This window comes from Tasmannia lanceolata, unplaced genomic scaffold (genome assembly GCF_043159265.1).
Source record: "Tasmannia lanceolata isolate RefF3 unplaced genomic scaffold, GAP_Taslan_0.1 ptg000008l, whole genome shotgun sequence".
NCBI lineage: Eukaryota > Viridiplantae > Streptophyta > Magnoliopsida > Canellales > Winteraceae > Tasmannia > Tasmannia lanceolata.
Window position 1 is genome coordinate 13,335,612 of NW_027518685.1, and position 24,521 is coordinate 13,360,132.

At 36.9% G+C, this 24,521-nt stretch overlaps 1 protein-coding gene and 1 pseudogene across 2 annotated transcripts; one reads left to right on the forward strand and one right to left on the reverse strand.

Moving 5' to 3' along the window:
* Positions 1-4,927: 4,927 nt before the first annotated feature.
* Positions 4,928-16,370, forward strand: LOC143884427 (1-deoxy-D-xylulose 5-phosphate reductoisomerase, chloroplastic). Its single transcript, XM_077387987.1, has 12 exons — positions 4,928-5,176; positions 7,146-7,324; positions 8,020-8,106; positions 8,221-8,346; positions 8,431-8,493; positions 10,987-11,136; positions 11,317-11,384; positions 11,962-12,073; positions 12,184-12,288; positions 12,557-12,678; positions 13,330-13,476; positions 15,492-16,370. The coding sequence occupies exons 1-12, from the start codon at positions 5,101-5,103 to the stop codon at positions 15,658-15,660; spliced, it is 1,404 nt and encodes a 467-aa protein (XP_077244102.1). The 5' UTR covers positions 4,928-5,100; the 3' UTR covers positions 15,661-16,370.
* A 2,347-nt stretch (positions 16,371-18,717) lies between these two features.
* Positions 18,718-23,442, reverse strand: LOC143884428 (uncharacterized; annotated as a pseudogene). The gene is made up of 5 exons (XR_013252868.1): positions 23,035-23,442; positions 19,725-19,944; positions 19,497-19,590; positions 19,248-19,399; positions 18,718-19,151 (listed from the first exon to the last, which is right to left on the reverse strand). The product of XR_013252868.1 is annotated as an uncharacterized LOC143884428 (transcript).
* Between the last annotated feature and the right edge of the window lie 1,079 nt (positions 23,443-24,521).

Consider the following 24,521-nt stretch of genomic DNA (forward strand, 5'->3'; position numbering starts at 1 on the left):
ACCGGTTACCTTGCAAAAACCAATTTCAAGGGCGCCCCCGGCCCATTTGTCAGTTTTAGCAAAAGTCAAAGCCGTTTCCATTTTTTCCTGTGCCATCCACTTTTTTCAGCGCCATCTTCAATGTATTTTGAAGAAGCTGACCAATGTGGGCACTCTTGTAAGTGGTTTTTGCAAGGGCACCCTTCATTCTATCATACCTCATTATCTTCATATGCATAGTCTTATTTGAATATAATCTTATATGCAGACAATGTTATAATATTTTTTTTTTCTTTATCTATATATCTCATTTAAGGCCGGCTTCCAAAGTGGTAAGATTAACTTGGAATAATCTTATTAGCAAATAAAGAGCAATTTTGGTGGCGTCCAAAGAGGCCCTTAATGGCACAGTTATTCATTCTTTATCCTATTTATGTGTGAAGCATTAAGGAGAGGATTGGCTTCATTGTCACCTATTTTAATATTCACCCTCCTCTATGTAAAATGCAAATAAAAGAAAGAAACTTTTACACTATTTGACACTTATATCGAACTTACATCGAGCCCCACTTCACCCTCATTTACACAATCAGATTCGTTGATCCGAATGATTACCCTGACTGAGTCCTGCCAAATGTCTTCGAGAAAACCTTGATCAATGGTCCTAGGTCCTTGATTCATCAAACTTCGTTAAGGTTATGCCAACAAAAGCTAAACCATTGATTTTTGTAGTCCCTCATCTTACGCATGTGATGTCTGTTCGGGATGGGACCAAGACCATGTGGGCTGCCTCATGATGTTCTAAAAGAGTAAAAGATGAACATCTTGATTTTTACATACTTGCCCCCACTATGCCTTCCCCAAAAATTGTCCTTTACCATTAATTGTACAATGGGATTTGCTAGGCAATTTCGCAGAAAGCCATTTCGAGGCTGGCTTTTGCAAGTCAAACGTGTGTGGATGTTCTCACATGCAGAAGTCAGCTGCGAAATTGGCTAGCAACTCCCGTGTAAAATAGACTTTCTAGGTTGTACACAAAAAAAAATACTTTCATAATCAGTGGTAAAAGACAAATTTTGGGTTGGACATAAGGGGCATGTGTGTGAAGTCAAGACCTCACCATCCAACCCACATGGTTTTGGTCCCAACTGAATGCCTGGCCAAGACTATGTGGGTTGCCTTGCAATGTAATCTTTATTTTACAAGTCTCCATGCGAGACACAAAAATTTCTATTACCATTAATTGATCGTGAAAGAAGTCCTAATCATGGACTTTTATTTTCTAAGCTTTGGCTCTATTTTTACCGTATGCAAATTTAGCCATAAATGGACATATATTTCACGTGAACAAGTCATTTTCTTTTAGGCAATAATTTACATTTCGCCAGAAAGAATCACTAATTACATAAAGTTATGTGATTACAGAGAGATAGATGGTAAGAACTCTAACTTTTCCTACGACCTGAATATACAAAGCCAAACCACACGATTGATCCACCACCATTGATGGCCTATATTACAAATTGATGATCTGGGTGGTTAGGAATAAAAAGATCAATTGTCAAGACATACAATTTGGCACTTGTATATCATCTAAATTTTCAACCACGTTTAAAGCGTTTTAAACTTTTGGTAAAGTCTGGGATTCACGAGGTGTATTGCGTATTTGTGTGTGTCGGTGACTCGGTATCAATGATTGTTTAAATTCGGCCTTCGAGATTTCAATTTTCAAATAGGAACAATTACCAATGGGGGACAAAAAAATGACGTAATTATCAATAGACCCATGCTTTTCTGAAATTATCAATGAGGGACAAAAGAGGTCTTGTTAGTAAGAGCTGGACGAAAATGCCCTTTGGCATTTACAACACGTTTTCACCTTGTTTTTTCCTTCTTCCCTCTTCTTTTACTTTTCCATTTTCACCTTTTTTTATTTTTACCCTACTAATCATCTTCCTCCTCATTCAACCCATCTTCGTCCTCATTAAGCCACCATTGTTGCTGGCAAGTCTTGAAAAATTGAAAGTTAGAGTTCTTACCATCTATCTCTCTGTATCTCAAAAACTTGAAAGTTGAGTTTTTTTACCCTACTAGTCATCTTCCTCTATTTCTGATTTATCTTGTTTAGGGTTTAAGCGGTTTATATTTTAGGGTGTGTTCTGGAGATAATGCATGGATGGCTTCTAAAAAGTCAAGTGGTTGTATAAGAAAACTTTGATGCCATTAGAAGAGTTGCTATAGGTAGAGGGTTTTGTAGGAGAAGGGGTTTATAAACTCTCTGGAAGGGGGTTAACAACTCTCAAAAGTAGGGTTACTAATTTCCGAATGGGCTTATCAAGTCCTTGAAAATTGGTCGAGAGTATTGGAGTTTTGGAAGGGGGTTTTCAAGCCTCTAGGATTGGGGTTTTCAAGCCTCTAGGATTGGGGTTATCTCGTATAAAAAATGGGGTTACCAATTTCCGAACAGGCTTATCAAGTCCTTGAAAATTGGCCAAGGGTACTGGAGTTTTGGAAGGGGATTTTCAAGTCTCTGGGATTAGGGTTATCTAGTATAAAAAATGGGGTTACCAATTTTCGAACAAGCTTATCAAGTCCCTGAAAATTGGCCGAGAGTACTGGAGTTTTGGAAGGGGGTTCTCAAGCCTCTGGGATTGGGGTTATCTAGTATCAAAAGTAGGGTTACCAATCTCCGAATGGGCTTATCAAGTCCTTGAAAATTGGCCGAGGGTATTGGAGTTTTGGAAGGGGGTTTTCAAGTCTCTGGGATTGGGGTAATCTAGTATAAAAAATGGGGTTATCAATTTTGGAACAGGCTTATCAAGTCCCTTATGAACACATTTTTACTTCCTGTTTTTTTTTCACTCTTTCAGTTTCACTGTTTTTTTCTTTCTACCCTACGATTCATCTTCCTCATCCACCATTGAAGGGGAGAAGGAGAAATGCAAAATCCTAAAACAAATGAAAAACAAAACCTAGATACACAGAGATAGATGGGAATGAACTCACGTTTCAAGTTTTTGAGACTTCCCAGTGACAATGGTGGCTGAACGATGAGGAAGATGACTGGTATGGTAAAAAAAACAAAGTTGAAAATGGAAAAGTAAAAAAAAAAAAGAGGGAAAGAAGAGAGAAGATAGAAGAGTGGAAAAGTAAAATGTGTTGCTTAAGAAAATGGCATTTTCATCCAGCTTTTACTGACAACACCTCTTTTATCCCTCATTGATAATTTCAGAAAAGCACGGGTCTATTGATGATTATGTCATTTGGGGTTCCACCATTGGTAATTTTTCTTTTCAAATAAAATTTGACCATTTCAAAAAAAAAAAGAAGGAAAAAACAAGAAGTCAAGAAGGTTTGAAATCAAACTTTATGAAGTACTAGTAAAAAACCCCGTGCGATACACAGGCCGACAAAGAACTGTACGAACCACGTCATAGGTTGATTCAAACCGTCCATGTGATGGAACACAACATCAATCAGTTGTGCCCGTAAAATCATTTCCATAGGCTGATCCTAACGCTCCATTTGATAGAGGTTTTCATAATTATTGTTCCTCTTCAAGTTCCCGGAATCCGTCAATATTTTGCAAGTTGTCCCGCATGCATAATATCAGGTAGTTTATTCGTCATTGTCATATGTCTATACCCCTTCTTGGTAGTTTGTTCCATAATTGTCATATACAGGCATCATGTGTTGGTTCTTTCCGTATTAAATGACAAAGCAATTGACGAATTTACCCTCAAATAATTTCTCACAAATATAGATGTTAGATAGCAGCAAATAGGTTAATGGTAAAAGAGTCATGCTGACGTGTTAAGCTGATAAGGATTTGAGGGCACCGAGGGTATTTGAAACTTAAAGGTGTGGGAATGTGAGGGCATATGAGGCATTTCTCTCTAACATAGATTGGAGGAGGAAGGGGAGGGCTGCCACCTCGGCGGTGAACAATAAACCTTCCTCCCTCTTTATTATGTTAGATAGATAGATTAGCTAGATTAGGTTAGATGATCAACAAGCATTAAACATCGTGGAGCCTATGAGAATTTCTAAATTTTTGCGTGGCTCGAACCACCGACACGTGTGACACGACCCTCCCATTGTCTCTCCACTTTCAGGAATAGATTTTAAAATTAAGAAAATGGCGGGACCCATGCATTACATGTGGCTGAGTTAATGTGGTCGTATCGCCAGTCTTTTCAGATTAGACAAAGGTAACCGAGAGTAGGACCGATGAGAACGACCCGTAATGACAGTGTGCCACGTGTACCAAAAAAAAAAACCTTGACCTTTTAGGTGATTTTCGTACTTAGTAGCTCCGTTTAACAAATCACTACATGGCACATGGCTAGAAAGCGAAAAAAAAAAAAGTGGAAGAAGTCGTCGTTAACGGGTGAAGAAGTTCCGTCGTCTACTTACACCTTAATTTATCCGACGGCTAGGATTGTCCGATTGATGAAATTTTGTACCCACCAAGACTTCAGTAGTAAACCGGGCCCACCCTGAACCCGTTGTAGGTCGGAGGATTACTGAACGGAGTTTTAGAAGAAAAAACGAAGAAGCCCCTGCCATCTTTCTCACTTCTCAGTAAAGAAACTGAGAAACACGAGGATGCCCACTCGGTATCCACGCGGCAATTTTCTTTTGCTTCTAATTTTTTTAGTGGAATCTGTCCTACTTTCGGTGTGTACGTTTGCTTCTAATTTATCTGGTGGCATTTGTTTCTCTCTCTCTTCCTGTAATTTAATATAGTACGGGAAAAATACACTTATACGGTTCGTCAGCAGATTGAAGCGTTAGCATAATCTTACAGAGCTGATTTTTTGGGCACACCCTGTCTATGTGGCTCATCAAATGAACGTTTGGATCTTCCAAACACCCTTACACAAGTTGAAACCACGAGCCGTCTATTTGTAACTTTTTAAACATTAGGCGTTAAGTTGAATGTGTCAAGGGAGTGTATTACAGAGGGTATGAAACCCTTCCGATCCGTCCATAAAAACAGAGGATTCCTTTCTCGTCGTATGCCCCCGCTCTCTTCGCCTATTAAAATTTAAAATCTCCCAAAATCCTTCTCTGCTTGTTATAATCTCTCCTTCATTTTATCCATCTCTCTCATACCAAATGGCACTCAAAATTACATTACCAGTTGAAATCGGTGATATTTCTTTCGGCAAAGGAACTTTCCAAAAGCTCAGAGGTAAGAAATTTTTTCTCTTCTTTCATGAATGTCTGTTTTTTCTTTTTCTCACAACGTTTTTTTCACTTTTCAGATTGCTTCTATTCTTTCATAGATTCCGGTAAAGAAATCCTACATAAGCTCGAAATTGGGAAATTTCGAAGTTTCTGCTTTCGCTAGCTCTCAAAACGTTGTTTTTTAGTGTTTTCCGACAGAAAACACGCAATTTCGCCCTCCTTTTTTTTTTTTTTTTTTTTTCATATCGGATTCGGACGAAGGAACTTTTTGGAAAAGGTTGAAACTTTTTTCCTCGGAAGGAAGGATTTCTGCTTTATGAGCTTCTCAAGATGCTCGTCCTTTACTGTTTTTACTGCTCTCTAAATCGTTATTTTTAACCTCTGTAGGCAAAAACTCGTTTATTTTTTGGATTTTTGTTTCTTTTCGTTCCTGGATCGACTTGCTACTTTCATAACAAGCTCAAACGTGTGATTTTTGTTTCTTTATTGTTAATATTCTTCACAATCTGTTATATTTTTTTTTTATCTTTTTGTTAATTTGAATTGTTATTTATCAATTTAGTATTTTCCCCCTTGATTCCACATGTTCTTATTTTTCACAAATCAGTTTAATGATTTGGCAATGATTACTCTGGATTTTTTCATTTTCTTTTCTGTTGTTTCATCTGGACTGTTATGTTCAGTCTTTTTTTTTTTTTGTTCTGGATCAAATTTGCTTGGTTTTCTTGGATTCTGCTTTTTTTCTTTGTGGGTTTTTTTTTTCAATCAATTTGAAAGGTTATTTATCAATTTAATTGATTTTTGCCCAATCCTGGATGCCGCGACCGTAATTTTATTTTTAGTGAAATTGGAAGCACTGATTCATATACATTCAATTATGTTCTTGTCCAATTTTTTTTATTCAATAGAATGGATTACTGTTTTTCTTTTGGCCGGAGCTGCTTGTTTTTTGTATTTTTTTTTTTGTCTATGTAGATGTGTATTTTTTGATTTGACTGTTTTAAATTGATTTGGCATTTAGTGTATTCCTATGTAGATTTGTATTTTTTGATTTGACTGTTTTAAATTGATTTGGCATTTAGTGTATTCCACTGTTATTTTCCAACTTGTCTACACCCGTTCACCTGGATTTTAACAGATGGTAGTATGCCTTCTTCTGGATTGAATTGCTTGGATTTTCTCAGAATTTTATTGTTTTTGTATGTTTATGTCAGATTCTTCTTGTTTTGTGTCTTTTGTCTATCTATTCATCGACTGGAACAGATATTTATCAAGTCAACTGAATTTTGCTTGATTCTGCAACTTTTAGAGAAAACAAAGCATATTTCAGTGTCACTTTTTCTTTAATTTGGCAGCCCAATTTATTTGAATTCTATCAGGTTTTCGTATGTTATTGTTCTTTTTTGAAACTTTTCATTTTTTTTTAATTGTACTTATCTGTGGATTTGGTCATTGATCCATAGACATGTTTACAATTTGATTGAATCCTTTTTATTCTTCATGTTTTGAGTGTCAATTGAGTATATTTCAGTGTCATCTTAGCGACTTTGAAAGCACTAATCGTGTTTGGTCCTGTTGTTCTTCTGGATCAAATTGCTTTTCTCTTCTTCAATTTCTGCTTGTTTATGGACTTGTTCGTCATGTCAGATGAACATTTATTGATTTGTTCTTATTTTGCATAAGCTGTATATAGAGTTTAGACTATAAAATGGTTATTTTTTCAGTATCCTTCTAGTGATTTCAGCATCTATGATTCATCTGGATCCTTATGCATTTTGCATTTTTCTCGAGATTTGCTTGTTTTATAGATTTGATTACCAGTTTGGCTCAAGTTTGCTCTATTCCACGAGTTTTTGTGTAAATTGAGTATGTTCCAGCTTCATTTAGTGATTTTAATACCAGTTTATACGGATTCTATTGAGTTTTGGTCTGTGCTGGATGAAGGATTTGAAAATTTGGAAAATTTCTTTCAGGGGGTTTTAGCTTGAAGAGGAAGGAGAAAGGACTGAGAATTCTAAGGAGTGCGCGCTGTTCTGCACAGGTGCCTCCACCAGCCTGGCCAGGACGAGCAGTTGTTGAGCATGGACGGAAGGCCTGGGATGGTCCCAAGCCTATCTCTGTTGTAGGATCAACTGGTTCTATTGGAACTCAGGTATGAGAAACGTGAGATTTTATCTATTTGTTTTTCCTATTTTCTTAATGGTTTATATTTTTTTAAACACCTAACTCTCGACAGAGAAACCAATCTGTTAAAATTTGCTCAAGTACTTGAAAGAGTTACAGAGTCAACTAAACCCAAGTTAAAGGGGCAATCCATGAAACTCCTGAAAACATGATCGAATACTCATAAAACTCTTCATGCACATGAAAAACTGCAAATTCAGAGTACACACACAATTTTAACTCAAAGAACTTGATCAAGTACTTGAGTTTCATATTGCCTTGTTCTCTGGCTCTTATTGAGTCTGAGTCAAGTTGTGAGTTTCTAAGCCTACTGAAACTTTGCATCTGATAAGAGCTATCAAGAAAACCTCTTTAAGAATGTTTTTGCTTATATCTGGACCTTCTCTATACTTTTTGATATGTCAAGAATGTTTTTGCTTTTGTCTGGACCTTCTCTATACTTTTTGATATGTCATTGTTCCCATTTTCGTCATAATTTCTTCACTTTTAAATCTGCACATTTTGAAAGGGGCTCGATTTAACTTATTCCTTTCAGCCTTTATTAGCTTCTCATCCCTCAAAAGTATGCTTGCCTTTGTTTATTTTTAACGGATCCTATTAGCTGTTGCCAAAGTTCTTTTATTCTTTAACAGCTTAAAAATCATCTGGATTTGGTGATTTCAGACATTGGACATTGTGGCTGAGAACCCAGATAAATTCAGAATCGTTGCACTGGCAGCTGGTTCAAATGTGACTCTCCTTGCTGACCAGGTAGATTTACATATGCAAAAAGCTTGACAAAGTGGCAAAGCTGGAGTAAATCATAAATTTCAGGACTTCCTAAATCAAAGATCAGATAATCAAAGAGTATTGTTCATCAAATAGGTTAAAACATTCAAACCTCAGTTGGTTGCGGTTCGAAATGAATCACTAGTTGATGAGCTAAAAGAGGCTTTGGCTGATGCAGAACATAAGCCAGAGATCATCCCTGGAGAGGAAGGTGTCATAGAGGTCATGCCCCATTATTTTACGTCTTATTTACTTGGCAGTAAATTTTATTTTCATTTTTAATTGATGTTGTCTTAAAATTTTCAGGTTGCTCGCCACCCTGATGCTGTCACAGTAGTCACGGGAATAGTAGGGTGTGCGGGTTTGAAGGTAAAGGCTGAAGTCCTGTTGCTTGAGTGATGATATTTTACTTTGAGCCATGCCAGGAAGAACTGCCTAGTTTACCATTTTTTCTGAGAATACGGTCCGACTCACTAGATACTTACATCTTCCTAGCGATCTATCTGTTGATCTGATGGACCTCCACTAGTCCGGCGCATTCCCACACATCAAACCATAATGAGACAACCCTTAGCTGTTAATCGACATCTCGTTTGAAATGCTACTTTTATGATCTTTAAGGCCCTTTTCGTATGAGATTATGACCACCGATTGTGAGCCCCCAACCGATTATTGGAGTCAAAATTACATTAATTTTGAGTCCAATTATCAGCTGGGTTGCCAACAATCAGTTGTCACAATCTCAAATGAACAGGGCCTAATTGGCCTGCTAGTGTTCAGCGCATAATTATATCTGAAAGATGGCTTTTTGATCAAGGAGTTGGCCAATGGCTTAGGATCATCTGATCATGGTTGAACCAGAGGCAGTGGGCTGGAATAATGGTGTTCCCACTAAGTCAATGGAGCAGTTCACCATAAAGTGCTACATGTAGTTGTGCCAGTCTCGTTAACTAAAAAACGGTAAACCTGGTGGTTCTTTGTGTGTTTATTTATTTATTTTTATCGACTGACAAGTAGGATTTGAAAAAGGTTCATTAATTACATGGGAGATGTTCTCACGCTAGTTATAAATGCGCTTTGGTTACTGTTACAATGAGCAGAAAACTGTCATTGGCATGCTCCATAGCTATGCATGAGCTTACTTGAACTCCTCTGAAAAGACCAAACGACCTATATGTTGGGCCTATTGTTTACTACAATAAGACTAATCTTATCATAAGATCATTTTTAATAATCTGTCCCCTATACCTTTTCCATTTTTTATCTTATTTTTTCCCTTCTTTATTTCCCCTTCCAAACCACAAGTCAGGTTAGATGATGGATTCTTTCTTAGAAATTCGAAATCCTCATGAACTGTTGTTTTCTCGCCATTCACATTTTACATTGGATGATCAATGTATGGAAATTATGTGCCTACCAACCATCATTTGTGCTTGTTATCTAACCACGATTAGAACGGTTAGCTTAGAAATCATTATTTACCAGATTATTTACCAGAAAATGAGTTTATCTTAGAAAATAATAGTTCTTAAATTGTTTTAGCATTTACTGAAACCTTACAAAGCTAGTTGGACAAGTTGAAACTAGGTTGGGTTCTATTTTTACAGGTAAATGGGCTTACATTTTTTAATGAAAATCATGTAGGAATATTCTTCTCACTTTTATTTGAATAGTTCAGTCTTGAATATCCTTCCCTGATCAATTTATCATCCATGGTTCGTAATCCTATTTATGATGATGGTTTCAAGTTGTTATTCACTTCAACTGGCAATGTCATTTTAACGTCAATGAAAATGTACAGTTCTTTCCATCTCCAAGTTCCTAAAACACACCCATGACAGATATCAACTCAAGTGTTAGGCTAACTCATATAATCGCTGGTTTACTTGCTCATTAATAATGAACTTGGTATTGAGGATGAGCTTGAACTAGTGTACCCAGTCCCACTGATAGTCTGATATATACCCAAAGTGATGATATGCTAATATTGAAGGATAATCAATTTATGGGTTCCATATGATCAGGTTTACTATTTGTTCTTGTTATTGGAGTGCTATGAAAATAAAAAAGTGCAAGTGATGGTGAGGTGCAGGTTTTAAATCATTTAGTCAGATTATTGTTTTATTTGTTAGGCATGCAGAGGTCATGTATTCAAGTATCTTGTTTGAGTAAAAAGGTGACTACTTCATTGTTAGAGATATGATAAGTTTGAAGGTGCAAGTTACATGGTAGGCCTTGGTAGGTCCTGCTACCGTTTTTGGTTCTTTAACCAGCTTGCAGCTTAGATTTCTAAACTTTGTAATCTTCTATAGGAAAACAAAACTAACTAAAATGAATTAAAACTCCAAAGACTAATATTTTACTATACTTGGCTTTGAGGATTTGCAGCGAGATTTCAGTCATGGTTTATCTTAATTAACCATAATATAGAAATAAAGCATAATCGAGGGGAACCAGTAAAATTGTCCTGTTTTTAGAAATTTTCATAATTTCTAATATTTTAATATTTGATTTGAGCATTTGACTGCTGTTGCAATTCAATTTTCTTATTTTGATTCTCAGAACATAGGTCATAAAAACTAGAGCAAAGGTTCAGCCCTCATCCACTTTGGTCATCTCTCTTATTGTACATACATACAGTTGTGATCTAATTGGTAACATGACATCCCAAGTGGGCTTTCAATCTTGCCATGTCTTGCTATACTTTCACATGTTTCTGATACAAATATTTTTGCGCCCTTACTATTTTCTCTGTTGGATATTAGAGAGATAGTGAATATGGCCTTTTTAATTTGAAAGGAAACTGCTACTAAAAATTCTATACCATTTTTCTCTCTGATTGTGCGCTTTCTGTTCTTTTAGCCTACAGTAGCTGCAATAGAGGCAGGAAAAGACATAGCATTGGCAAATAAGGAGACCCTGATTGCCGGAGGTCCCTTTGTTCTTCCTCTTGCACACAAACATAAAGTAAAAATACTTCCGGCTGATTCTGAACATTCTGCGATATTCCAGGTAGGTGTTTCTGGACCTCATCCTTGAAATTTACATCCGCTGCTCCTGTTACTTTCATTTCTTTTCTTGTTAAAAGTGATGTAAAAACAAGACAATCTTTTATATTTATTTTGTGCCCCACTTTATTCTTATTCTTTCCTTTATTAAATCTGAAAAGTTGAGTGGCCTTCCTGTCTCCAGTGTATTCAAGGCTTACCAGAGGGTGCACTTCGACGCATTATTTTGACTGCGTCAGGAGGGGCTTTCAGGTGTGACATTGTACTTAATTCTTTGTAACTATTTTCGGTATGATGTAATATCTACATAGGAGTCTCCCTCATCTGCTTCTTTTTTTTGGAGGTTAAGAAGAAAGTAAAACTGATAGAGCATGACAATATTTTTAACTTATAGAATAAGTTTTCTTCCAAGAATTAGTGAAGTTCTCAGTATTTTAGAACTATATTGTGGTTCAAGAGTTGCTTACTGACATGTCTACATCCCAAGTCTTCATTCTTTGAATTCAAGAAGTGCATTGAATGGGGTATACCTGAACTTTACACATTATTGTTCCTTTCTTAATTTAATAAGTTCTACAATTTTTTAACTCCTTCTGATCGGTTGATTGGGGTAGGTTATCATATCTTCTTTAAGTGAAGGGAAATCGCAATCAGTAGGCGAAACTCAGTTTCAAATATTATGTGTAGTTTTTATTTATTGTGTAATTGTGTCCTACATCTTAGTACTTTTTTTTACGAACTTTAAGAAATTCTCATCTGCTGTGCAATCACCTTGGATTGTGGGTCCTACTTTCAGAACCTTTGGTTAAATATCTGTTCATGCTTTTAGGGATTGGCCTGTTGAAAAATTGAAAGAAGTGAAGGTTGCTGACGCTTTGAAGCATCCTAACTGGAATATGGGGAAGAAGATCACGGTGGATTCTGCTACCCTTTTCAATAAGGTATGCTGCTTTCTCGTTGTCATCATCTAAACTCACACGTGTTATATTATGTCTTGTAGTGGAGTTAGTATGTGCAGACCTATAACTGAGTTTTATTGATTTTTCAACAGGGTCTAGAAGTTATCGAAGCCCACTATCTGTATGGGGTTGAATATGATGATATTGAGATTGTAATTCATCCACAGTCAATCATACACTCAATGGTCGAGACACAGGTATGGGATTTTCTATTCCATCACTTTGGCTGTTTCTTTGATTACTTTACCTTTTCATCTCTTCTGGAACGAAATTTGGGTTCTAAAGGAAATGTGAAAATTTTTGTCTTATCTTTTGTTCCACCGAAGTCTTTTCTTATGATGCGGAAGTGGCGGAACTGTAATAGGAAGATACTGAAGAAGTGTTTGCTTTTGCTTCAAACTTTGGTTATCTAAAATTCAGAACTGCTTTCTTCTTTTCTTTCTTTTTTCTTTATTTCTTGTACAGGATTCATCAGTTCTGGCCCAGTTGGGATGGCCTGATATGCGCCTGCCAATTCTTTATACGATATCGTGGCCGGATAGAATTTATTGCTCTGAAATTACCTGGCCTCGGCTTGATCTTTGCAAGTAGAGATCTCTTTTTCTTCTACCTTTATCCTATTCTACAATACACACGCACACACCAAAGATTTGCACCACATCCCGGAAAAGCTGATTGTCACTGTATTGTCTTTCATACCCTGGGGGAAGATTGGAAGGGTCCCTGATTCTATATAAAATATAGATAATATCAGTGATGTCTGCTCGTCTTCGAAAGATAACAGGGAAATATCTGTTGGTTTTGTCTTTCACACACTTATGTTTTCTACACACCAAATAGGAAGACCATCCTATTGATGTAACGAAATTGTGAAATTTAACATATAAACTACTGAGTTGCAAATATTCAAGATACATTGCCTGTGGCCACTATATCTGTTCGGTGGAACCCTTTTCTTCATTTGCGATTACTCAAACTATGATACAAACGTGAATGAAGTTCATAACAGAAGCATTGTCAGTAAGGGTGGAAATTTTTCTGCCTGATATTTAAGTCAATCCCGTGCAGTGGTTTGGATCACCTGCATGGGTGGCTATTTGGCAACGAAATGTTGAAGATACAACCATGTAAATTTAAATTTTAAAATAAAAGTATATGGAAAAAAATATTACCTCAGTATCCATGCTTTGTTTTGTTTACTATGACTGCAATAACATTTGATTCAAATGGGGATGTAGGTTGGGCTCGCTAACATTTAAAGCTCCTGATAATGTAAAATACCCATCCATGGATCTTGCTTATGCTGCTGGGCGTGCTGGAGGAACCATGACGGGGGTTCTTAGTGCAGCTAACGAGAAGGCTGTGGAGATGTTCATTGATGAGAAGTAAGTTATCTTTCTTTTTCTCAATGTTTTTTACTATCTTGGTGGTTTCCTTTCCCTTCCTTGCCCTTTCGTTGTATCGAGCTGCTCATTTCTCTTGGTGAAGTTGTGCAAAGCTTAATTATGCGTTTATGTTTCTGAATAAAAAACCTTAACGTGCATTTGAAATTTTTGGTAGGTATCCTTTAGTTCCCTACTGTTTAGTAGACCAAAACCTGATATATCAAAGCTTCACAGAGAAACATTAAGATTTTAAAAATAACTAAAAACACTTCTAGTGGCCAATTCTGTTTACAGTTTCTTTGGCTACATCTGTGCTGAAACTGTTTATCAGTTGCGCCGCAACCCCCCCCCCCCCCCCCCCCCCCCTCCGCGCCGGGCATCACGCACATGCATGCACACACAAACAAACAAACAAAAAACTATTTATCAGTAGTAATGTAAGATTGTAATAATGTAACTTTCGACACTCAGAATAATGCTAGTTGTTCTTAACAAGGCCTTGTTTTGATTGCTGGAAAAACATTTCTGGCAGTAATTTTCTTTCCTGATAACTATCCAAATTGAAGGTCCATCCAAATAAAAATTGAAAGGTGTTGGTCCAAGTTTTTTTTTTCATGTATAATAAAACATGAAATAGTATGGCGTTCGCACATTGCTGCACGTAATGGGGATACGCATGCGGGCCACCCTTGATATTTGATGCAGTGATGGTGACTTATAAAATTGGCTGTTTTCGGATCAAATATCAAGGGCTGCGCCCTGATTACGAGCAGCAACGCGCAAACACCATATAAAAACTCATTATAAAATAAAGGAAAAGTTTTTCCTTTCCAAACTTTTCCAGGAAATTCCTGCAATCTCAATTCTTGACATCAATGTCCTGTTTATCTAGTAACCTCAATTAGCTGACCTAAAATGGGAGTTGTTGGTAGGGAACGAACAAAGACCGATGGACTCTTTGAAACTTTAATTTCTATATCCTTGGATAGGGAAATGCTAGCGTCCATCGCAAAAGGCATTTCGCAGATGGTATGTCGCATGTCAGACCAGCCACACAGTGAATGAAGACAAAATATGCTGAAAAGTGATCCTGTGTGGCTGGTCTGGCATGCAACAGACCATCTGCGAAATGCCTTTTGCGATGGACGCTAAGAAATCCCCCTTGGGTAATATAATAAAGACCAATAAAGCGCACTATGGTGTTTAATATCCTACTTGCTCAGTGAGTTTTCACATCCTTCTCAGTAGCTTTCTGCTTTCTTTCATTTACCTTGTAGCAGGTGCATATACTGGAGTGTTCAGACATTGATACAAGTTATGAGAACTTAATGTTCTACATGTATTCTATTTTGAGGAATGAATCAGCAGGAGTTGGACTCAGCTAATTTTAGTGATCCAACTGAACAACCATCCCGTCATTGTGGAAACCCCCACCTGAAACTGATATTTATGTACGGCCAACCAACCCAACAGCTTATTGGATCACGCCAAATTCCGTTGGGATTTGTCCATACCGGACCATTGGTCCATTTACATAAGGGTAGGGGACCCTATTTGCATTGTGTTGAATGTCGGATCGATGAATCTCAAAAAAAAAAAAAAAAAGATTCATGGATTCTCTAAAATACTTAAAACAATGCTAAAATTTCAAAATTTTAACATAATAATATGGTTACAACAAGTAATACTGTAATATATTGAAAATTTTAATCGGATAAGTAAATATAATGTTTTATTTCTATATAAACAACTTACTATCAGGATGAATAAAACTTAAAACTTGTGGCAATTGTAAAGTCAGTGTATTAGTATTAAGAAAAAGAAAAAGCATATATAAAAGGTATTTAATAGTGTCGCAGAGAATCCTGACGTATTGGAATCTGACATAGCTACGCAGCCCATTTAGAAGAATCCATGTAACATACTACTAAGAACACAAGGTCTCCTCCAATAATAGTAGAGCTAAATGCTTGGGCACTTGAGCTAATGAATACATGACTTATGGGTTTCTTCAGGATCGGCTACCTGGATATTTTTAAGGTCGTGGAGGTCACATGCAACGCACATATGAGAGATTTAGTAACAAAGCCTTCCCTTGAGGAGATCGTACACTACGACTTGTGGGCTCGGGAGTTCGCCGCAAACTTGCAAACAACATCAGGTCTGAGTCCGGTCCCTGCATGATTATCACTGAATTATATATATATATATATATATATATATATATATATATATATAGAGAGAGAGAGAGAGAGAGAGAGCATCTGTAATTTCTTTTATATATGAAAGAAGGTGTTTCTCTTAGCAGATGATTCATGTGGCTGAGCAGAAAAAGGCATTGCTGGCCCAAACAAAAAGATAAAAGAATGAGAGCACTATATTCTTTTCTAGTTTTTATATGGTGTAAGCCCTTATAGTCTTTTATTTTTTCAAAATGTACTGTACGGACCAACCACACTATAGGATGATCCAAACCGTCCATATGATGGAACACAAGTTAAATAAGTTGTGCCCAAAAAATCATTTCCATAATATGATCCCAACCCTCTGATCTATAGAGGGACTGCATATTATTCAAACCTCTATAGATCGGAGGGCTAGAATCATCCTATGGAAATGATTTTTTGGTACACAAGCTATTTAAGTTGTGTTCCATTACATGGACGGTTTGGATCATCCTATGATGTGGTCGGTACAATACTTTTTGGAAAAATAAGGGACTATTAGGGGCTTACACCATAGGAAATCTTCGTTGGTGTCTTTATGCAACGGTGAAGCGCCTCGTCCCTCTTTCTTTTTATCTTTTAATTTGTTAGTCTGGTTTGGTTTACAACATTGTTCAAAGAAACTGGAAATCAGACTGAAACAGAAGCATCAGATTTTGCCTCTTTGAAGTGTTGATCTTACACTGGGTGAGAAGACATACTTCTTCATTTCTCTCTTGGATTAATCCTAAACGTCAAATTTAAGTCGTGCTGAGCCTGGCCGGCAGACTTCTTAAATAAAAAAACATGAAAAATGGTCTTCGGTACACCGCGATCGATGAATTGGATTTTTTTTTTTTGTTTTTGCCTGTTTATCTTCGGTCAACCGCGGCATTCGGTCGACCGCTGCCCATGAACTGGATTATTTTGCCCATTTGGACATTGGGTCGACCAAGCCATCTTCGGTTAACCAAGACAGGATATTTTTTTGGGGCCGTTTGGGCACTGGGTCTTCCGAAACATCTTCGATCGACCGAACTAGTGTAAAGTTGGATTTTATAATTTTAAACATCATTTTCACTTTCCAACTTTGGTTAACTTGTTTTTCTAAGTTTATTTTAGAACTTTGAATCTTATAGGAAGTTGAGTACGACTGTGGTAATTTTATTTGTCCTCAATTTATCTATGAACTCACGTGGCACCCTAAAATTTTATTAATATGAAAAACTAATTACTAGAAGAGGACATAGAACCTTGCCTCTAACCCACAAGTTACAAGGAAAAAAATAGAAAAAACCCTTCACCCCTATAAAAATAAATTTAAAAATAATTACAATTGCATTGAGAATTACAAATTGCAAATTACTACTTAAAATTCTAAGTCTTCATCAATCTGCATTCGACCCATTTGAGTCATCTTCTTCTTTTTTTCTTGTGCATCTAACCAATCTTTCGAGCACATGTATAATTCTAAAGTTCCTAGTGTCATTATGCTTTGTTTGTCATCTAAGACTTTGTTACCTGCACTAAAAATAGACTTCGGTGTAGATACCTAATGCATTAGTACATCATGTGCCATGGCGGATAGCACGGCATAATTTTTTAATGTGCTTTCCACCATGCCAAAATATCTAAATTTTCCATTCTATCAATAGTGAGGAAGATTATACAATCATTTTGCAAATAAAATGCTAGTTCATTAGAAGATATACCAGTATGTTTTTTGTTTTTTTTTCTGCTTAATAGGTACCAAATTTGGTCACAGCTAAATAGAGAGAGGCCTAAAGAACTAGGTCTTTTATGCATATTGCGATTCATATAATTCATACATAGAATTACTATCTTCTCTATACTGCCCTACATCAGTCATTATGTTTTCATTGCATACATCTAGTAAGATTTTTAAGCATCCTAGCTTAATCCTAGGGTCCATTATTGCACCTAAACAATAGAGAGGTGAAATTTTTTTCAATATTTTCTAAATTTAGCCTCTATTTTTTCAATTACATTTTGATATTCAGATGCCAATCTATATAGTTCGAAAAACAATCACTAATCTAATATATTTGATTCAAAACTAAAGGAGAAGTTGGATAGTAAACACCTGATAAATTGTCATTAGCATTGTAATATCGTTCTAAAAGATCCATGACAATGCTACAAACATTCCAAGCTTAACAAGGAATTTCACCTACTTTTAATACGTAAAGAGAATTTTTTATATTGTTTCCATACTAATATTTTCGATGCAATAACAAATAAACCATCTTGTAGTATTGAAATCAAAATATAACTCATTATGAATGGCAAACTGTAATTTGAGTATTATATCTTTTTATACTATAAACCATTTTAGTGAAATTCAGGATCTTTTAAGTAGAACAACCAACTTGACCTCAGTCCTTTTTGTATTTGGTATGAAGAGAAGTAGTCTCATTATTCGCTCTCCGTCTAGTTAGTTTCATTCCCACAGTGAGCACACAAAGAATCACTTTAAAGAAGACCAAACTAATAGAAGATGAAGATCAGGATCAGGCATCAACAAGAGTTCATCGCATCTGTCTTGAAGCAGAAAGGCAAGGCCACCGAAGTTGGAGTTCGATTGGGGTAGGAGGCATTCTCCGTTTCTTTGAGTTTGAAAATGGGGATAAATTTTGTTTTATGCCCAATTTACCTCAAAAGATGCCATGCCCTATTCCCTTTTCTTTGCCCGGATTTTCCTATCTGTAGTGCCACTAGTATTGGCCCCCTGCTATGCATGGTTGTAAAGCGGTGAGCCCGGCCCATTCTCAAGGGATTTGCAAATAATATCAGAAAATTTGGAGTTATTCGTCAAAGTTGCATTTAATTGCGAAATTTTGTGTTCAAATTGGAAACATCACATTTGATTAAAAAAAAAGTTTAAAACAGGGTAACTAAAATTCAAGATTTTTTTTCAAGACTTCTTCAATTATTCAGCGTAAACAAACACCTTTGCGGACCCAAACAAAAATGTTTCATCACCACCCAAACAACTGACAGGAGGAGCACAAAGAGGAGGAGAACACACAGTTCCAAAGAGGAGGAGGTGATGATATATTCATGATCCCACATTACCAAGCCAGAAAAACAAGGGAAATTGAATGAGGGCTATGGAAAGTAAAAGATAGTGATGCCTGCTAGAATACCTGTCGAAACTCCTTACCTCGGCGAACAAAACCCTTTTCATGGTCTTCACCAAGAACCCCCCCCCCCCCCCCCATGCAAATGCAGAGCAATCCATTCAGATTGAAGTAGGCATAACTCGAAAAGATCCCAGCCAATACACCTAGGGACATGCCAGTGAAAGCATACCCAGAATAGGCAACAAGGTCCAACAATGGTGCTTCCCCACTCCCCAGTAAATATAACATGCCTTTAAGCAGTGCAACTTGCAAAAACCATCCAAGAAGTCCCTTTGTGAACTGCAGACTCAAAGCTTCTGGGCTAAACCTGCAGATTGAGGGAGGATTAAGAGAAAACTGAGACGAAGACAAAATGCTTCTGCTAAGGAGAGGAAAAAAGATTTTAAGCATAAAAATGTCTCACTTTCCAAGATGACCCAATGAGAAGCCGGCAAGTACGACATAAGTCCCAAATGCCATGAACGGAATGTACAAATCCGGAGCATTTATATCGTAAACTGGAGGTTTGTAGGAGAGTCTGCCTCCAACGGGCTCAGTTATCCTTGTCCAATGTCCCTGTTATGGAAGAAGGCAACAGATATTTGATAATGAGTGGGCTTTTGAGAAAGAAAAAAGATCCAAACTGTAAAAGCTTGGGATATAGATTGTGCACCCTGTGGAAGAATGGAAACAAGATCACTTTCAACTTGTTCCTCACATACTGATCATTCACTTGAAAATAATATTGAGGATCTGAGAAATACCTGCTGATCTGTTCACAAGGTAGATGATATGTGGAAACTCAAACACAGAAAACCATTTTATCATATGGTGGAGGTGCGCATTTGTTTGTGTGTGTGTGGGTGGGTGGTGGTGGATGTTCAGTTTATGTTATTTATACTTTTCTTATGGTCGATTGCGAGTGTTGAGAATGTTGTTCCATACATTGCTCTGCACATACTCGGAGCTCGACCCCAAGATTCTCTCCTCGTATGCACCCAGTCCACCTCGAATTAGCCCTGATCCAGCACCATAGAATGCATTTCCAAATGGGTTAGGCTGGGGGTTGTTTAATATGGGTCCCTGCATGCCAGGCTGGGTTCCCAGATTCATTACTCTTCCTAAGAAGACAGGAAATGAAGAAACAAATCATCAGATCATGATAGTTAGCAAAATAAATCGAATGACAAAATGGCAAGAATATTTATTTATTGGACGGGGAAGAGCGCCCTCAATCTCAGAAGAGCAACAATTCTAGTAGTAGCTCACAATAAAATTTCAGGCAGCTGAAGAAGAAAACTATATACAAGTATAGGGAGTCTTAGAATGTTAATGGGTGAGTCCAAGTAGAGGTTGGGTTATTAGTCGTAACTTGCAAGAATATTCTACCCTAGGGTGCCCTACTCTTGTTCTTGCTCCTACTACCAACTCCTGGTATCAAGGTAGCATCATGACCAACTTTAACTCCATAAGTTTTTTCTGTTTGTAGTCTGTCTTTTATGAATCCAAATATTCTGATATTCTGTAAATAAAGGCTACTGATATTTGCACTACCATGTTTTAATAATTGCACAAACTCAGCTTGTCTTTTCTTGTTTTAATTGGATTCTGAGAGCTTTTTGGGAACTGCAATAACCTTTGACAGCTGTTTAAATAATAAAAGCAAATATGAGTTAGTGCAACAAACGCATCTTTTCTTAAGTTATTCGTTCCCAATAACTTCAAGAATTGAATTTCCAAAAACAAACTGAAGAAACTTGGAAGATTATGAATCATCATTCAAATTTCACCACAGCTATGCAAAACTCATCCACCATCATCCTAGTTCCCGGTACTCATTCTTTCTGCTCTTTTCATGTATGTGCTTCCTTTTTTATTATTTGACTGAGGTTTCCATGGTCATACTCAAGTCATGATCGTGTTTAGCGCATTCACTATATTTACTTACAATTTGATATAGCTAGTTTTGCAATTGTTGGTGGCTCAACGGACTTCTCTACTCATGTTGAGTCACCCTTAAATCTAGCTAGCGTTAATTTTCATCTCCATCTACTTCCTTCTGTATCACGGTTGATGGGGAAGAAAAAGAGCCCAAGCTCACAGCTTCCTACTTTGCTGGGTAACCTCCACCATCACTGCTCTATTATTGTTGTTTCACTGCCAAAAACAAACAAACAATACAACAACGACAACAATAGATCCCAAAAGTTTCTATGATTTAGCCAACACTTCGAATTTATTGCGGACGCGTGTCCTGCCGTGTCCGACACATAAACTCTAAGAGTGTTAGAGTTAATGTGGGCGTGTGGACACTTCTAAACACGCTTCCACAATGTTTCTCATACGTTTCCCAGACGTTTCCTAGGTGTTTCTGTAACGTTTCATGTGCATTTCACCATTTTTTAAAACATGTATCGTTTCCATTTCGTTTGGGACAAAGGCTTAGTTGAGTTGAGTTGAGTTGAATTGAGTTGAGTTTATCGTTTCCATTTCGGAAATGCGTTTCTACATAAACATGTTTACCACTTTGCTCGAGCATTTCTGGCATCTATGAACTGAACAGATTTTTTTTCTATATTTTCTGTTAGTTTCTGTCATGTTTCCTAGCAACGAAACGCTCATCTGACAGGTTTTCTGTCAGGTTTCTTTTTCTTTCTTTTCCATTCTGCTGTGGAAACGCTTTTCCCCGATCCTAAAAACATGTTTCGAATAAAGCAGAAACAAGCGTCCGTATCGTGGAAATGCATTTCCAAGAACAGTGAAACGCTTTTTTTCCTTGGAAACGTGTTTCCTTGAAAACGAAAACCTATATAAAGTGAAATGATTTGCCCCTTTTGTTTATGTGGACAGCCCCATCTAGTTTAAAAGAGGAGTCATAAATACACTAAAGGAGGCAGTTCTAAGTTATAAAAAAAAGGGGGTGAATGTATAACTTAACCATATATAATTTTTTTTTAACCTAACCGTAATGGATTGTGCGATTTCTCCTCTCACGAACCCTTCTCGCTCACTTCTTCTCTCTACCTCTCTCTCTCTCACACAAGACCGGCCACCGGCAGCGAACTTAAGGGCGTCTCTCTCTCTCTCTCTCTCTCTCTCTCTCTCTCTCTCTCTCTCTCTCTCTCTCTGTTTTGACTGTTGAGATGGATGAGAAAGTGGTTTTTTTTAAGAGCTTATGTTATATTTGTTTTTTAACTTTTTGGAAGGTCAAGTGAGTGCCCTTATTCTCTTCATTAAATTTAAAACCTATCTCAGAGCTTCAGAAGGTATAGGTTCTGAATCCGTTGAATTATCTTTTGCTTTCACTGAATTATATTTCCACAAAAAGTTCAAGAGTTGGATTCAAACCCTGTCCAATGGATCCATATACTAATGCCTTGTTCGTTTGAGATTGTGGCAACTGATTGTAGTTCCTAAACCAATTATTGGACTAAAAAACTAATGTAATTTGTCCAATAATCGGTTTGGGGACTACAATTGGTTGTCACAATCTCAAATGAACAGGGCTTAAATGTACAGGATTTGTGCCCAATCATGACCCAAATGTAGCCATACAAAATATTCTAATAAATGCTATTGTATTGATTTCTTTGTTCTTCTCTTCTAGTAGCAAGTTGTTGCTGATTTCTTTGTTCTTCTCTTCTAGTAGCAAGTTGTTGTCGATTTGCGTTTCCCTTCGGTTTCATGTATGTTTCACTCGCGTTCCCTTGGGTTTCATATACATTAAGTTTTATTTTTTAAAAAGAAGAATAGTTTTCAAAAAAAAAAACATTCCCCTCACGTTTCCTAAATGTTACCCAAACGTTTCCCTTACGTTTTCCAAGATGTTTCCCAATGCGTTTCACATGCATTTTTTTTGTTTCTCGTTTCTCGTTTCCCTTTTATTTTTTTTCACGTGTTTCATGTTTCCATTTCAAGTTTTGTTTTATTCATTTCCTGACCTGGTAACTATGGTTCAATTACACTAAAACTCAACAAAAACATGTTACACAACATGGAAAACATAAATTGTGATAGTCCTAACATGCAAAATGGGGCCCACATAGTTGCTAAAACACATCAATTCAACAGCTCAACAAATAGAAGGAAGATGCATTAAATGAAGTCCATCCATAACTAGATGCTAAAACACAACAACAGGTGCTTAAAACATATGTTACAGATAGATCAAAATCAAAATCAAACAAAAACCCCTTCATCAAGTTCAATACCTGAGAACAAGTCAAAATCGGTAATTTATCTTCTTTGGGGGTATAAAACCTGCAAAACCCAAACACAAATTGGATCACAATCAAAACAGAATAATAGCCCTCATATGAGAAGCTGAAATCTTTCCTCTACTACAAGTAAAACCCATCTCATTATTGTGAAAACCCCTAACCACTAGAAAAATTGAAAATAGAAAGCGTAATCTAAGAATCTGTGTAAATCGAAAATACTGATCTAGAAAAACCTCAAAAACAAGGAAGAGGGAGGATCTGGCCAAAAATCTAAGAAGAAAAAATGTGTATAGAAATAGTCAAACCCTCAAACCCCAATCTATGAAAGCCCGAATCTTTGGGACCAGAAGCGGTTAGCAGTGACCTAAAATATGTAAAATGAATGAAGAAGACGAAGAAGAAGAATAAGAAAAAGGGAAAAAAAAAAAAAAAGTGGATAGAAAACCTAAACTTTAAACCCTAACAAAGATAAAAGAATCAATATTTGTAACAAGAAAAACTACTCAACATAATAAAAAACTCTAATCTAACAAATACCCCATTTTCTAATGGGTGTGTTTTTATTGTGTCATGTAAGTGGTAAGCGGGTTGATGATGTGGCAGTCTCATTGTGCTTGTATGTTCGGCGACACTTCTCATTCTCGCCTAAAGAATCGGGCGGAAACGGAGTGATGAGAAATTTTCAAAACACTTATTTATCGCTTCGAGGAATCCTATTTTTTAGTCGACAAAGTAGTGGAAATTTTGGAAACGGACCTTAGCGGGTCACGCACCCGAACATGATTTTTGAGATTTTTTTGGCTTTCGTCATTCTCCACAGCTAAAAAAGGGGAAAATCCCGTAAAAGAATAGTTGCCGAACACACCCTAAGTTTATGTATTTCAATGAGAAGGGAAGAAGAAGAAAATTTTACACAAAGGAAACTTTGTTCCTTAGGAGAGTCATGGCTCCTCTCAATTCCAGCCGTTAGAATGTCCAGTTGCCTCGAATCAACCTCTTGCCCATCTTTTCCCCTCTATGTTTTTGTTTATTTGTGTTACCGCCGATCAGGCACGGAACACAATCTACAAAATGTAACCATTAAAAAACCTTAAAATCTATAAATCTGTAGAAAAATATTGAAATCAAGGACATGAGAAACAAAAACCCAACAATCTAATCACATGTATAAAAAAACAGATGGTAGAGGGTTAGACAGATGATTGATTGTGGCTCCAACAATGAGTCTGAGAAGGCATACTTCTTCGTTGGGACAACAAGGGGGAACTGTAGGTTTTTCCCTTGGATTAATCATAACCGTCAAATTTTGGGTCCCACAAAAGAATATAGATGTGCGACAAAGGCCGTTGATCTTGTAGACCATGACGGATGGACATCCATCTGTATGTACGAATAAAGGGGAAATGATTCTATTAGATTTGTTTGTTTGAGGTGCAATTAGATGCAGTCATGGGCTCACCACATGACTTCAAGATGAT

Excerpts from the sequence above, each read along its gene's own strand:
- LOC143884427 (XM_077387987.1), top strand. The coding sequence starts at position 5,101 with ATGGCACTCAAAATTACATTACCAGTTGAAATCGGTGATATTTCTTTC. Across the intron at positions 8,347-8,430 it reads GAGAGGAAGGTGTCATAGAG|GTTGCTCGCCACCCTGATGC; the intron begins GTCATGCCCCAT and ends TAAAATTTTCAG. Across the intron at positions 11,137-11,316 it reads AACATTCTGCGATATTCCAG|TGTATTCAAGGCTTACCAGA; the intron begins GTAGGTGTTTCT and ends TCCTGTCTCCAG.